Source organism: Fukomys damarensis, unplaced genomic scaffold, assembly GCF_012274545.1.
Source record: "Fukomys damarensis isolate Sample0158 unplaced genomic scaffold, DMR_v1.0_HiC HiC_scaffold_15, whole genome shotgun sequence".
In the NCBI taxonomy this organism is placed as follows: domain Eukaryota; kingdom Metazoa; phylum Chordata; class Mammalia; order Rodentia; family Bathyergidae; genus Fukomys; species Fukomys damarensis.
In genome coordinates, this window is record NW_022900927.1 from 44,256,495 (window position 1) to 44,273,345 (window position 16,851).

General features: G+C 36.0%; 1 protein-coding gene across 2 annotated transcripts in view; it reads left to right on the forward strand.

Annotated features, from left to right (window-relative positions):
* The window catches only part of Acss3 (acyl-CoA synthetase short chain family member 3), a 145,378-nt gene that overhangs the window by 17,946 nt on the left and 110,581 nt on the right, over positions 1 to 16,851 (forward strand). For both annotated transcript variants that reach the window (XM_019210574.2, XM_019210575.2), the window contains exon 2: positions 11,872 to 12,016. In XM_019210574.2, coding sequence (XP_019066119.1) covers positions 11,885 to 12,016 — 132 coding nt within the window. In that variant the 5' untranslated portion in view covers positions 11,872 to 11,884. The remainder of the gene's footprint in view (positions 1 to 11,871; positions 12,017 to 16,851) is intronic.

The window sequence follows — 16,851 nt, forward strand, 5'->3', positions numbered from 1 at the left end:
GTGCCTGTCTCACAAGTGCAAGGTCCTAAGTTCGATCCCTGGTACAAAAAAAAAAAAAAAAAAAAAAAAAAAAAAAAAAAAAAAAAAAAAAAAAAAAAAAATGTGTTAGGAAAGGGCCGGAGTGAATATTTTCAGCTTTGTGGTCTGGAAAAGCCCCACCTAGACCACTCATTTCTGCTATTATAGGGCAAAAGCAACCACACAACTGAGCATTGCTATGTCTCAATGAGACTTTATTTGTACAGATGTTTGACCACATTTGGCATGTGGGTCGCAGTTTGCTGACCCCTGTTCTACCTCTTGTTTTTTTGTTTTGTTTTGTTTTTGGTACCAGGGATTGAACTCTGGTCTTTGTGAGGCAGGCAGAGACACCACTGAGATAAATCCCCAGCCCTTCTTGTTTTTTGTTTTTTTTTTTTGATATCTGCTCTTTCCACTTTTTTTTTCATCATTTATTCTAAACTTTCCTTTCTTTTTCTTCAGTATTTCTCAAATCACACCTCTTTTTCTATCTCTGGTATCATTGTAGTAATTATTGCAAAATAAGAACAACAAACAACAAAACAAAAACTCCTACTTGTAGCTCCACTGCACTTTGACCTACTCTGGGCTATTTTTCTTTCTCCTTTCAAATAAATATACTTTCAGGACTGCTCTGATCCAGCTTCCTCATCTGTACATGTGAGTAACAAAAGTGTAGCCTTACAGAGTCATGAAAAAGCATCAACTCAATGTGTTAAAATTAATTATGCTCCTGTAAAGGGTAGAATAATTATACAGTAATCCATCAACAAGCACTAGTGATGAAGACCCAGGGCCTGACGTTGACATCAATCCTAGTGTGTCCATCACCAGTGTGGACCTTGAGTGGGGAACTTATGCTGTTCACTTCCACTTCCTTATTTGTAAAATGAGGGTGATATTAGTATGCTGATCTCACAAAGTCTTGTGAAGATTAAATAAATTAATTGGTGTTACATGCTCAAGCATTTTCTTGACACAGAGCACATGACATGATGATAGTTTTTATTTTTTCTGTTTTTTCTTTTTTTTTTTTGTAGATGAGTGGCCTACAAGTGTCCATTGCTTACCTGTAGTAATATGAATTAAGAGACACATTTTAGATTTTACTAATTCCATTTTCTCTGGTTTGATAATCAAATGCACAAATTAATTGCTATTGATCTCCATCTTTGGAAGAAAGACACTTTTTAAATTTCAGAAATTTATTTTCATTTTAAATGCTTTAATAATACGTACAAGCTTAAATAGCAAAATGTTACCTTTCAGCAAAAGAAAGATTGGAAATAAATCCTGGTGGAAAATTTGTGGGAATAATCATGTGACTGACTGTCTGCCAGCATTGAGACTAGAGATTATGACAAGACCCTGGAGCTTGTCAGACGCCCTCCCTGTTAAGAACCCTTTAGCACACAACCCTATATACTCACTTAGATCCATATATGGACCAAATATACACCTCATTCTAACTTAATTGATTATTAAGACCAACATCAAATACAAGATGAGCTAAAGTCAGTGTTAGGAAAGAGAGAAGATTCAAGAGAGACTAAGGTGAAAGAAATCAACTTTGAGAAAGTTTCTCGAGGGCTGAGCTTTTACACTGGATGTAAGCTAGCAAGTATTAAAGAGGAAAAAGGTGAAGGGAATTGATAAAACTATGAATAAGAAATCCAGCAGGAACTTGAAGAGCTTTCTTCTGTACAGAACCCTTTTAGAAGATTCTCAGCCTTGTTTCTGACAGCTTAGACATTGATGCTGGTGTGTCTGACTCATTTTCAGGAATGCCTAACATTACTGCAGTTTTCACTAGCTGTGATTCCTTTTTCATTTGCCCTAGAAAGTATTTATCTTAAATTATAACATATGGTTATTTTAAAGTTTGTTTAAATTTGCCCAGATTAATAGATCTTAATATCAGTCACAGAGAAGGGTATATTGCAGGAATAAACCAATTCCAAATCTTCCTTGTTTAGATTAGCCCAGATTATTACTCTATAAATCTATAAATCTATAAATTTATCTTAGTTTTACTTCATTCTTATTAAAAATATAGGGTGCCAAGGCAGTCATTACTTGGAATGTCAATAGTCCCTATGACAGGGAGAAGGAAGTGTATAAACATTCACTGGTTATTGAAGAATAGCTTTGCCTGTGTTACATCTGCAGTCAGATCATGGGCTGCAGGACACTTGTTATATTTACATAATACAAATAATTTCTTAACTTTAAATAAAACATTTATATTACATTAAAGTATACCATAACTCTTTTCACACTGGTTGGAAAGTGAGATTTTAAAGGTGCTAAGAAAGAGGGAAAACAAAAATCATGGAGGACAGCAGCAGTGGTAACCATAAAGGTAGAGCATATCTGTTTGTGGTTTGAAGTTCTGTGTAGCCATTTACTTTTTACTTTTCAGCTGCCTAAGATTAATTCTACTGAGATAAGTAAATAAAAAAGAACAAGCTTTTTATAGCCATGGTTTTATTTCCTTAGAACTGAATTTAGATTGCAACGAGTAGAGGAAATACATCTTTCATCAAAAAGAATTTAAAATGATGTTTTTATTTAATTAAATATTTTTCTGTCATGGTAGTTATGCTGGTTATAGAGTTGATGATTCAGTTAGACCAAAGCCAAGCAATCTAGTCTACTAAAATTTGTATTCTTGTTTAAAAGTACTTTAAACACCCATTTAATGTATAAAGGCCTGCTTACAAAAATCAACTCAGATTTTGTTATGTAAATATTGGACTATCTCACTTCTCTGTTGTTGCCTTGCTATTTCCTCTTATTGAGGGTTCACTATTATTAACATTTCCTTTTGTCTTTTCCCATACACCTTATGCTTTTACATAAAACATAATTTGCTTTGGCTCAGCTAAAGGTTCATTTTGGACATTGCACCATGTAATGGTTTTCATTGTTTTAACTATTGCGTGAGACTGCATGATGTGGGTTGAAAATCTTGGTACACACTCATTAGAAGACAACCTAACCTACTCATCTAATTTATCTAATTTACCAACATTATATCAGGAATGCTGTTTTGTCTTTATTCCTATCCACACAGCACATTACATTTTACATTATTTCAGAAGGGGAAATTGCGTAACACTGTTATCTTAGCGTTCATTTTCCTGATTGCTAGTAAGATTGAGAATCATTTTTATATTTGTTGACCATTTTGGGTTTTTCTAAATAGATACTGTGCAGAGATTTCTTGCCAATTGGATTTTAAATTGTTTTATTGAAATGAATAAGTAGTTCAAATATTGAAGTTTCAAATACACCCTTATCCTTGTTGAAATATACATCATGGTGCCTCTCCCCATCTCCCCGCCTCCTGTCATCAGTTATGACTATGAATGCACACACAACACCCATTAATATTCTCAACTGGAAGTCACGACGCAGAAAGCTGAAGGGAGTACATTTCAGCCTTCAAATAAGGATCCTTCATTATTTGTCCATGAACTAGGCTGTGATTACTAGAGTCCTTCTTCCTTAGATCTTTTGAGAGAGAAGAGATTCACAAGGAGGCAGTGATATGTAGATTTTCTAGGCTTTCCGGAAGTTATGTAGACTTTTCTTCTTATTCTACAGGCCTTAACTCTTCTACAGAATCCTCTGAAAAGAAACTCTTGTCATCTCAAAAGTTACCTTCTAGGTCAATAAAAGCGATGGGCTGTTTGTATGTGTGGTGGAGGAGGGATGAGTGTGTGCCTTAACCATGCATTCAAACTCCAGTGACCCATCCTTCATTCCTTCTTGCCTCCGATCTTGAAGTTATTTCAGAGTTTTATTGAAAGATTTTTTTCTTGAGTCTTTTTAATACTTGCTTTGGGTTTATAGATTTCTCATGAATACAGAGTGCTGTATATAATGGTTGAATAAATTCTGACCCTTTTCTTTCTTTACAAAATAACATATAAAATATCATGGAAATTATTTTAATAATCAATATACTTGGATCTATGAATCCTCTTGTGACATCTAGATTGAGCAGTCATTGACCTTCTCTTTGCTTTATATATATAAAGTTTTTTCACTGTTCTGAATGGGTGGTGTTACCAGTTCCAGTTGTCCCACTATTATTAGCAATATAGTTTAAATTATACACATATTTCTATTATTTGAATTGTGTATAGGGTACATTAAAATTGCTTGCAGTTTTCAATGGAAAGTTTTTAGAGGGTGATGGTGTGGGGAAAAGAACATAAAGATTTCCTTTCTTTCTTCAGTAGAAGGAAAAACTGATTGAGTTGTAAAGAGATAGTAATACATAAACCTACTATGAGAACATTGTAGTAGTTATATCTAGAAACTGTACTCCTGAAAAAGATCGTGGTATATATTTGATGCTAATATGTATGGGAAGAATAGAGTATTACAAGTGAAGGAAGACAGTATTAGTAAAAAAAAGATAGTTGGAAAATTGACTTAAAAACTAAAGATAATTGTATTATATATATAAAAACATATTTGTTCTCACAGATTGCACATTTATCCATATTAGTAAATTATTGAGACATGGAATTAATAGATAAAATCAGAGGAAAGGAGTTTAAGTTGTCATAGAATCACAGAGGAAATTTTGAATTTATTTTGCTGCGTAAAAAGTAAAATGTGCTTATATCAGGAGGTCTCATGAATTAAAATTCTTGAGTAAACTCTGCAAATCATCTCTAACAATGTCAGACATAATAATCTTGACAGAAGTGTTAAAGATACCATACCACAGTGATGTATGCACATCCATGTTGATAGGAGCTCAAGTGATAATAGCTAGATCTTGGAAACAGCGTATTTGTTCATCAACAGAAGAATGGGTAAAGAAAATGTGGTGTTTGTACACAATAGAGTACTAGTCTTCCATAAAGAAGACTAAGCTTAAGTCACTTTTAGGAAAATGGATGCACCTTGAAACTATAATTTTAAGTGAAGTAACTCAGTTACACAAGCTTAAATATTACATGGTTTCTTTTACATAAAATTATATATATATGTATATATGGAAAAATATATATGGACAAATGAGAAAATATATGCATATATATATGTAAAAATGAGAAAAAATTGTATGTAATCAGGCACTGACGATATATCTAAAAGCTACTTTGAATTAATACAATTCTCTTACATGTTTTATATGTTCTTTGGCCTATTAGTCTGGTTTCCAATCTGTATATATGATTAACTTTATGAGGTTTTATAAGATAAATAAATGAATCTGATGCTGGAAAAATAATAGGATTGGCGGGAGGGGAAAAATAGGGATGTGAAATGTGTTATATACAAGTACCAATTCCCCACAGTGAATGTAATCATGTTCTGCAAACTTGTGCTAAAAAATTTTTTTAAAAAAGTTCAATACCTTATGTAGAAAGATTTTAAAAATTAGTAAAGCACTGCAGTTAATCAACATTAGTAACCAAGGAAATAATTAAAACTGTTTTTCACTTTTTAAATTGAAGAATGTTGATGATACTGTATTTAGAGGAGGTTAATGAAATGTATATTCAGTAATGCTGATGGTATTGTATATTGATTCAACATTTCCAGAAGGCAATTTAATCATTTGATTTTAATGTGTATGCACGTGTTGTATTGTAGAACTATAGCCTCAAAATGCAATTTGAAAAATAGCTGACCAATATTTCTCTATAAGAAACATCTTCCTAGGTTCATTTAAAATAATGATAATGTTGTGACAAGCAATTCGCAAAAATATAGGATTATCTTCATTATTGTGTAGCCCTCAAAAGGATATTTTGACATAATTAAATTTGATTTTGGAATATTTATCAGACTCTTAGAAAAATGCATAACGCAATCCTAAATATAGAGACAAAGTATCATATCATCTGTACAAGAAGTAACATTTGCATATAGAAAGAATGAAATTAAATATCTTAAAGTACATGCTATTTTCCTTATTTGTTTTTCACAATAATTCTGAGTTATTTTTTTACTATTTAAAATCTGTCCATGAATTTAGAGGGAACAGTAGAGAGTATATGGAGGCGCTCACCTGACCTTTACCGAAATGATTGGATTTACAGTGAAGTAAGAATCATGTCATAGAAGAATAATCAAAATTTTGAGCTGAGCGGCCCCTTGCAGTTGACTTGGTCCAGTCACTCACAGTATGCTCATCTCTGAGTATAGCCACTCTGTTTTGTGTGTGCAACGGCTGTAACCACCACAGAGCCCTGCCAGAGTGACATCTCCTGCAAACTCTGCTGAGCATTATAAAATCTTCACCTGCTCAGAGATCCTTCCTCCATGCCTCAGAGAATATCCTTAATTTTTTAACTTCTTCAGGAGAAAACCTTAAAATATGAGCAAGCTCAATATTTAGCTACCCCAATTTACAAGAATTTGAAAAGAAATTCAAGTTCTTTGACATTACTAATGGAAGTAGAAATATATAATGTTTAAGGATTCGGTTCTGTGCAAATCAACCTGGGGCAAATCACTGTGTCTTTAGTTCTTTAACTCTCAGTGCCCACCTCGTGGGAAAGTTTTATTTTTTGGTTATATGGGTTAATGTACACAAAGTCTTGGCTTAGACTAAGGGCTCAACACAATTAGGGACTTTTATTTTCAGAATAAGATGGAGAATATACACTATTCCTTTTTCACCTTGCTAAATACAGTTAAAACTCCAGGGTATTACATGTCAAGCACAAGTATGAAGGCTCTGGAAGAAAACAAAATAGGTTATCCAGTTGCAAACTATGGGATTTAAGGAAAAGCATAGCAGTGAGTTCCTTGGGTCTTCTTCTTTTTGTATATGCATCCCAGACAGGTTGCTAAAGAAGCTGGAACACAGACTTACTAAAACCCACAAGAAAAGCTTCTCTCTCTGGCAAAAGAGCAAGAAATGATAATTCTAACAGGAAAGAGAGCTTTTAGTTAACAGTCACCACATCCCAGCAAAACCTGTGAACAAGTTGTGGCCTCAATCCTATCCTTTCCAGTATAAACCTGCTGGAGAGTCTAGACTTCCATTCTCTCCAGGATGTAGGGAAGTGGGACAAACATCATCATCACCTTCCCTGGTGATTTTGTGGGGCTAAGATAAGGAAGCAAGCTGTCTCTCACATGCAGCATGTCAGAAAGTCTCAATAAAGAAACACAAATCAACAAGCAAAAGATAGAAAGAACAACAAAGCAGGAATTTTTCAATTTTACAATATGCCTTAGTTGCTTTCTTGTTGCTGGGCAAAACACCTGACACCCTAAAGGAGGAAAGGTTTATTTTCCCTGATGTTTTTAGCTCACGCTGGCAGGTTACAAGGCAAGAGGCCATGTGGCCGGGCCTGGGGAGGAAAACCGCTGGTGTCACACCAGCCGGGAAGCAGCGTGAGCAGGGAGGAGTGGGCAAGGGCGTATCTTTCTCCACAAGCAACCTACCTCTCCCCACCAGCCCTCCCTCCTGCCTGCACTGAAATTATTAGTGGATGGATCCACCCTTGAGTGTAGAGCCCCGTGACCCACCTGTTTCCCAAAAGTCCTACTTCTGAGCGCATGATAATTTTTTGGGGGGTGGCAGACATTGTAGATCTTAACCATAATGAAAGGAAAAGTTTGCTGAATGGGCTCAGCAGCAGAATGGACATGGTAAAGAAACCAGTCGGTGAACTTGAGGAGAGAAAGCTGTCATTTTTAAATAAACGAATTAATATGATGTGAGCTAGAAAACCACTTCAGTTGTCTAAAGACTCAGGTTTCAGGGCTCGGGATTAGGCTCAGTGGTTCTGCCACCTGCCTTGCAAAGCACAAGGACCAGAGTTCAATCCCCAGTACCAAAAAGAAAGAAAGAAAGAAAAAATGGGATAACAAAAGCTTTCATTCTTATTCTACCTGAATCCTAAATGTGATGCTTCTTAAAAGTTTACTAGTATTTTTATTTAGTCAGTTATCAAATATTTATTGGGTGCCTGATATATGGTACATACTATAGCAGATGTTTGAAGTACCAGACGAGGATGACATAGTCTCTTTCAGACAGATTACAATAAAATGAGCACAAATTATAGACAAGTGGACAGTTGTTAATACTGTGATAAGATATGCACATTGGGCATTGAAAGTTCTTAGGCGAGTGTGTCACTAAGGTGAAAGACAGCCACTGTAGGGGCAGCTGACTGAATTCAAGAAAGTGCTAGTTTTGCAAATCAGTATGGCTGGATTGTGTAAAGCTGAACTGGAGAAATAAACCTGAGTCGACAAATGGGCTTTGCATGTCATTTGAAGATTTTTTATGGATCTTGTAGAAAGATATGGATGTTGTACCCAGATCTCAGTTTCCCCAAGGACCACGAGAAAAACGAGTCCGCTGCAAGTACAAGAGAAGTTTATTTCAGGTTCGAACCTGGACCCTTGTCCACCAGGGAACAAGAGCCCAGAATTGCGATTACAACAGGGTTATATAGGGTTAAGGTGGCTTGAAATCCTCTCTATTCTATTGGATGTTGTTGGGGTGTTAGCGAAAGCGGGAAGAAATGTTAAGTCTGCGGGGGGGAGTTTGGTGAAGGTTAGGGAGTTTGGCTCCTCTCCTGTGGGTGGTGGTTATCTGCACAGACCGTCCTGTTTTTTCTCCTTTTCAAGGTTGGAATGGCCTTGCTCACCCACTTGGTTCTGCTCTTATCTCAATTAAGCAAGCTAAACAAATTTCTGCTGCCTGAGCCTGTGGGGGAGGGGGGAGTCTGACACCGGATGGCTTTTTAGCTCAAAATGGAGTAACTTTGGCTTCTCAATGGAATAATTTTAAACATCACCCGATACGAGAACACATCGAGAAAAGACGTTTGAGTAGTGTAAAGAGATGGCTTGAAAGTATTGAGTCAAGTTTGAGGCAGGGTGGTTAATTGGGATGCTGTAATTTAAGTGAGTTGCTCTGTGAGAGAACTGAATGATTACAGATAGAAAAGGTAGATGTAACATTACATATAACTCCTCGGATGCAGTGGGTAAAGTTCCAAATCGGATTTTTGGGTATCCCTTTCAGGCCACTGGTTATACCCAGTGAAATATAGAAAATAGAAAGGACATTAGAAGTTGGGTGAGGCTGAAGGTTAGAAGTGGTGAGAAATAAGTATAGGGCTGGATTTTTTCCATGCATAAATGTCCAGTAGACTGTTGGCTATGATTGCGCAGAGTTTAGAATGAAGAGAAGTACTGGGGGTAAAAATGGAAGCTGACGCCATGAGAGAGGAGATCATTTGGGGAGAGAATGTAACTAAAGCAAAGGAGGCATATGAAATGTGTGGAATCATAGAGAAGCAAAGATGCGGAGAAAGACGATTCTTCAGATGATGTTGAAAAGGTGCAAGCAGAGATAAAAGAGCAATGAGGTAAAAGATAGAATGAATCTTCCATGAATCTGTGGAATTAAGGGAGCTCACATTTTGGTAAAGTGTCATGAACACCTTTAAATACTGACCACAAAGAGTGGTGGGGTAGTCATCAATAAAGGGAAAGAAAATAATGGTATCATTGCGAAGTGTTCTAGGCAACTTTTGAGCCTCACATGTTTGCAAAAGGAAAGGTCAGGACCCACTGAGAAAAAGATAAAAATGAAAAGAAGGAAGGAGAGGACAGAGTGAGAGAAGAGAGAGAGAGAGAGAGAGAGAGAGAGAGAGAGAGAGAGAGAGAAGAGATTTTCCAGCAAGTAAATTCTCCATGTGTCTGCAACATATTCTTTGCAGAAACAAAAACACAAATGTGAATATGTATTTTGCAGGAATTCCTTACTTCTGGTATATCCTGTGGCAGAGGATATTTTACCCTTCTCCTTGGTATATTAGTTATTTTGGCTACAGTTGTGCTTTCTAGTGAGCAAGGAAACCATCTCTGCAGAATTATTCTTACGTACCTGTAGGTTTCCATGAGGCCAGCTGATTTAAGTCGGGAATGGCTGCATGTGCTGTTCCACAGTCCTGAGGCTGGCCTGCGCTCTCTGTCTCATCCGGGCTCTGTTTGCCTCTTGTTCATTCTAGATGACAAGTGGAGAAGGCAGCAGCCTGTATCATGTGTACTGACATTACATTAGCTAAAGCAAATGCCAGGGAGCACTCAAAATCAAGTGCATATTTTCCACTCATGGAGGTGGGGGAGGGAGAGACAAAACAATGACTTTGATGGAAGCAGGGAAAGGTAAAGAGACAGTACTGTGAACAAATATCACACTTGGAAGTAAGTCATGGTGGCACATGCTTATAATCCCAGCACTTGGGAGGCTGAGGCAGGAAGACTGTTGCATTTGAGGCCAGACTGGGATAAATAGTGAGCTCAAGTCAACCTGAACTACATAATGAGATCTTGTATCAAAAAGTCACACTTTGAAGTTCAGGATCATTTTATTAATTACATATCGTGTCATGATGCAGATAGCCACACTGGTAGTATTAAAGTGGATAAGATTTGTTGACCTGATTCAAAGACCACCACTTAGGCAGCCTTCTTATTTTATTTGTTAATGCTGCAACTGTAACTGAGGTTTCTTGGAATTCCCTGGTTCACTTCTTATAATGCTCCCCATGAAGACGTGAAGGTGATACTCAACAATTTAACCCATTTATGCAGAAGACTGAAATTTTTAAATTTTTGCATGAAATTCATGTTACCTAGGAAAATTTAAGGAACAGAATTTTTTTGGGGTTTTTTTATTTATTTATATTTTTCTCATTGAGTTTATTGGTACATTTTTAGGTATCCAGTACAGTTACATTCATCATTGGGATCTTGCACCTTTACGTGACAGGTCTTGGTTCTCATTTCTCCCTCTTATCCCTGCCCTCCCTTCACCCCCTCCTCCCTTCCCTATTTACAAAAACATTTTTTTCCATTTTCTCATATTTTTTTCTTCTTTCTTATTTCCTGGCCCCTACCCTTCGCAGTTCCCCTATACCTTTAGCCCTTTTCTAAGGAACAAGAATTGGAAGAGAACACATTTCAGTGTGTTACATTGTTATGGGTGTGCCAAAAATGGATGACTGGTCATTGAAGGGTTAACAAACTTTTCCTGCTTAAATATTTATTCTGTTACTTTGTATTATTATATTAAGTAGTTCAAGGTTAGGAAAACTGGATTGCTATTGTGCACAATACTAGCATATTTTATACAAATTCCCTCCTCCTAAAAAGGCATATAAAACATTTTTCTTTTAGAAAAATGAGCTATTCCTCAAAAACGACCTATCACTATGTTTCTATAGAATGTCAAAGTTAAGCACTGATCAATTAAGAATGAAATGTAAATGATTTCGGAAATTTAACATTTTATGTGCACGTCCATTCTTTATTCATTATGAAACGTTTTAAACAGCAGAAAAGAGCACATCTATTCTATATACAATTCAAGATACTACATATAATTGACAAAAAATTCATGCCACTCTTTCAAAGAATTGAATTTTCCAGTAAGTTTTCTCACCAAAACTTTAGCTATCCCTACCATTTTCTCTTTCATAATCTCTAATGCTTCTGTACTATACTTAAATGTGAGTAAATCTATATAAGTAAAATAGATTACTTTGTTACACTATACTCTGATTTCATTTCAAGCAATAAAATCAACACACTTTTCAGTTTAAGGTACAAGGTGTATTTTTTTCAAGGGCACATAAAAATAAAAACATATTCATTAAAATAAAAATGTCTACTCCTTGCCATCTTAAATATATGTACTTTATAGCCATCATTACCCAGCATAACGTGTACTATGAAACACTCCTTTAAAACCAGGTCTGCTGAACTAGAATTACAATAACCCCATTAAGCAATGCTATATTTAGAAAGTCATTATTCAATTTTTTATTTCAATTATTTTTTTAGGTTTGTGGAGGGAATGCTTAATATTTGTTACAACGCCATTGATCGTCATATTGAGAATGGTAGAGGAGATAAGATTGCTATCATCTATGACAGTCCTGTTACAAATACTAAAGAAACTATCACCTACAAACAAGTCCTGGAGCAGGTAATGTAATACACCTTTTCTCTGTATTAGAAGTTATATATAAAATTTTTAAAATAGAACATTTTCTCATTATATAACTTTTTAAAAAAATTCACCATGTAACCATATTTTTTAAAAATTAAAAAATGTTAGTGAATATTTGCTTACATAGTGATTACATTCATTGTGAGGAACTGGTATATGTACATAGCGCATCTTGATTCTTTTTATTAACCCTTTCTTTCCTCTCTCCCCATGCACCTTGGAAATTAATACACATATGGGAATTCATTTACACTGTTTTAATTTATAGTTCATAGTACTGAAAGCTGCTCATTTTAAAAAGTGAGCTTGGTAAATCAAAAGAGTCTCCTTCTGGCTTTTGTTCTCCACCCTTGTTGCTATTACCATTGTTAAAGGTGGCTACTCATGCTTGTAGGATTGAGGAAGTCTCCGACTGTCTTTCTGTCAGCAGACTGCTCATACTAGGTCATCGCCTAAAGTCATTCCAGAGTTCTTCTGAAGGGGTAACATCATTTCTTTATCTCACTCTTTTTCTAAAAATTATGGTTATTCAGAGAGTAAAATCTGTACTCCCAATGTGATAGACACTTTAGGATTGGATCACAGCATCCTTTTCAAGCTTCATTTCCCAACATTGTTGGTCATTCAAATACTTCTTCATTGCCCTGGCTGTCCTGTCATTTCCTTAGACACAGCGGGACCTTTGCAATACTTTACAAATGTTCCTTGCTTTATAGCATTTGCTGTTTTTAACTCATTCTCATCTGTGTAGTTCTTAGGTGGTTCAACATATTGACCACCTGAGGTTTCAGAGGTATTATAAAAATAGTTGACTACTGTGTACTCTTGGAAAGTTGTTCAAACTCCATGGAGTACTTAGTCATATATGACTGGTGGAGCATGTTCATATATCATGTATGATTTACAAAGGGAAAATGATGTACAGAAATGTTTCTCAATCTTGGCTCTGTTGACCTTTGATTTTTTTCCCCCCTGTTTTTGGTACTGGACCCTGTGCTTGAGAGGCAGGTAGCAGAACCACTGAGCTAAACTCCTGCCCTTGGCTCTATTAATATTTAGATGAGAAACTTTCTGGTGATTGGCTACATATACACTGTAGAATATTTATCAGCATCCTTAAGATCTATTAACTAGAGCCCATGGCATTCTTTCTTACTGTAGGAAGACTAAATAGATCTGCAAACATTTCTAATGTCCCCTTGGTGAGAAAATTTCTATCAGCATCCTTAAGATCTATTAACTAGAGCCCATGGCATTCTTTCTTACTGTAGGAAGACTAATAGATCTGCAAACATTGCTAATGTCCCCTTGGTGAGAAAATTTTCATTGGTTAGAAAGCTCATCTTGAGTAGATTCTGTCACCCTCGAATTTGGAAACATTTATTTTTAAAGGAAGGCTTCTTGAATTCCGTTTTCTACTTTGTGTGTTGAAAGCAGTTCATGGGTCCATTCTATTTTTAGAAAGCTTGGTCAACTCTCCGAGACTGTGAAATGATCTTCTTTTGAATCAGCATGTTCTTGTTCAGCCTTGCAGGAAATTTTAAGACAGGCAGCTCAAATAGTTACCTCTGATCTTGAGTTGTAAACAACAGAGAAAAATTAAGCTAGGTTACTTAAACTGGGAGTCAGAATGCTTGCAGCAATAAACTTCCACATTAGCTAACTCAAGCAAAAAGAAATCAGTAAAAGAGAAGGCTGAAGAAGTAGGTTCAGAAAAATGGCATAGACCAGGGAAGAGGAACCACAGCGAATAGATCAAGTGAACCCATAACTGGTCTGTTAGCTAGACTCGCTATCTTGAGTTCATTATTTTGGGTTGAAAGATACAGCAGGAACATCTATTTGTGCCAATTTATTTATTTATTTTTTGGTACCAGGGATTGAACTCAGGACCTTGCACTTGTGAGGCAGGCGGCAGAACCACTGAGCTAAATCCCCAGCCCTAGGTGTTCCAATTTAGGTCATATGCCTAGTGTATGAAATTTGGGGGAAGAAATATTGTGTGTTCTTTTGATTTTATGGGAGGAATTTGGGCCCTGCTTCCCTCTAGGCTGTAAACAGTGGATATTCCAAACTAATAATGGGGTTCAAAATCTGTGGTATTGCAAGGCAGGATGATCAGATCTCAAGTTTGATCCCAGCCTGGGCTGCTTGGTGACTTAATAAAATCTTGCTCACAATAGAAGGAAGCAGGAAGCTGGGGGAGGGAGAGAGAAAAGCTGAAAGTCCTGTCTTTAATTCCCAGTATTCAACATAAAACAAAACAAAGCAGGAGATCAAATGCTAAACAATACGTAGCAGAAAATGTGAAACAAAATAAATAGTGCGGGAAATCCATTATTTGTACTCATTATTGGTTTGTGAGTAGAAGTTATATTTGTAGAATAAAGTTCACAGAGATGGAGCTCACACAGGGTTGAGTAAGGAAGGTACTTCATTATCAAATGGGCTTCTTATTCATGTGAGCCTGAATTATAAGAGAGAACAGTTTCCTGAAAATCCATTACATTCTGTGTTTTATTGTAGCTTTGCATTTTCAGCTTTCAAAATAAGTTTGTCTATGCTTAAAAACATGTTTCTGTGGCTTGGGCATATTTCCACAATTTCATTTTATGAATATGAATGCCTAAGACATTTGTGCATTTTAATTGATATACAGGTTAAGAAGTTTATTTACATGCTCTAAAAACATTATCTCTATTTATTATCTCTATCAGCATATTGAACCTGATACATTCCTAGACATCAGAATCAAAGAAAAAGCTTTAGAGCAATCTAAAATGAAGAGTTATGCCATTCTCATTTTCTATCATTTTCTCTTTCAGTGAATTCATTACCTAAGTGTGTACGATAATTACACATTCATTTTACTTAGACAAGTTCTGCTTACACAACTTGTTTTCAAACATGGAGCCTAGACTCTCAGGCTCTTTGACATTTGCACTAGTTCACTGGATTTCAGTTTAGCTTGATATCCAAGTACTTAAAAGGACTGTTTCTCTCACCAGCTGACAGCCTCTGATTCTCCAGCCCTTTCTTCTCTGAAGTACTAAAGGAAGAACTGTTAGGAAATAAAGGGAGCATTGTGTGCTACTTTGACTACCTGCTCCTGGTTCCACATGGCCTTTATTTTATTAAGTAGAGAAAGAAGGGGTGGAGGACTCAGTGGATAATACCTTTGAGAGCAAAGAAAAAGCACTACCTTTGTACATTACTTATTTAATCTCCCCCACTTCATTTCTGCTGGGAGTTTCTGGCTAGGTAAAACTTCAATAAGTTAGTCTATTTTATTTCATTAGCAAGCTAACAAATCTAGAGCTAAATTGCCTTGGTGACATGAAAGATCTAAAAAATGTACAGAATGATTCCGGGCAGAGCTTTTATAAAACGGCCATTTTTTCTGTAGTTCTTCATATTTTGTACAACTTTTTACTAAGGCTTTTGTACAGGGATTTTTTTAACCCCTGTTAACATCCATCATTTATTCAACAAATGTTTATGTTATGTTCCAACCCTGTTAGGAACAAAGGATAACGAGCAACTGGACACATTCCTTATTGTCAGGAAATTAAGAAAACATAATCAGGCAATTTCCATGTAAAGCAAGAATTATGATATAGAGCTTACTTCTGATTGCTGTGAAAATGTGGGAAAATACGTATACTACTTTCCTTTAGCATAACAAAAAACCTGGGATAATTGACTTAAAAAGAGAAAAGGTTATTTTGGCTCACATTTTTGAAGATTTCAGTCCAAGATCAGGTAGATTTAGTGCTTTGAACCTATGATAAATGTGCCAGAAGCCTATGGAAAGGAGCTTGTGGTGGAGTAAACTACTCTCTTCATGGCGCGGAAACAAAAGAGGGAGATGCATGTGCCAGATTTGCACAATAGTCTTCCAGGACACGTACACAGTGACCTAAGGCCCTTTCCTTAGGCTCCTCCTTCTAAGGGGTCTACCACCTCCCAATAGTGCCGTCCTAGGGAATAAAACTTTAACACACAGCACTTTGAGTTATAAGAGCTCCCAACTCAGCCAAGCATGAATAATGTCTAGAAGGGCTTTCTAAAAACTTGACTCCTACATTTAGTGTAATTTCCTACTTTCTGCTTAAAATTACCTTTTGAGATATCTTATGGGTCATACATGTTGCTTAATATTATTTTCTCAGTGAGATCCTCCCTGACTGCATTAATTACACATGTTCTTTGTTTTTTTTTTTTTTTTTTTTTTTTTTTTTTTGGTATCGGGGTTTGAACTCAGGACCTTATGCTTGTGAGGGCAAGTGGTGGCACCACTGAGCTAAATTCCCCTTCTACTACAAATGTTCTTGGCCATACCATTTTATATTTTTTTGTGCTTTCTTTTTAATTATATTTTGTTTTTGTTATTGGTGCCTTGTTTTTTGAGATAAGTTCTGGCTATGTAGTTCAGACTGGCCTTGAACTCAAGCTGTAGCCTACATTGCCTTAAACTTGTGGTGATCCTCCTGCCTCAGCCTCCTGAGTGCTGAGATTATAGACACATGCCACAATGCCCAACTGTTTCTTAGCACTTACTAACTTAACAGTTATTACTTAATAAATGTATATTTTACTTATCTGTCTTTAGTGTTGTTTCCTTTTCTTGTACGCAAGTTTATAAAGGCAGAGATTTTTGATTTACTTTCCTAACAATACCTGTCACTTAGTAAAATGTGTTGAATAATGAGTGAATGAATGATCATTTGACATTTCTAACTAATTTTCTTTATTACAGGAAATTCTTATTTTTAAATTATATAATTAACAGAACTTGATGATCTTTCCAA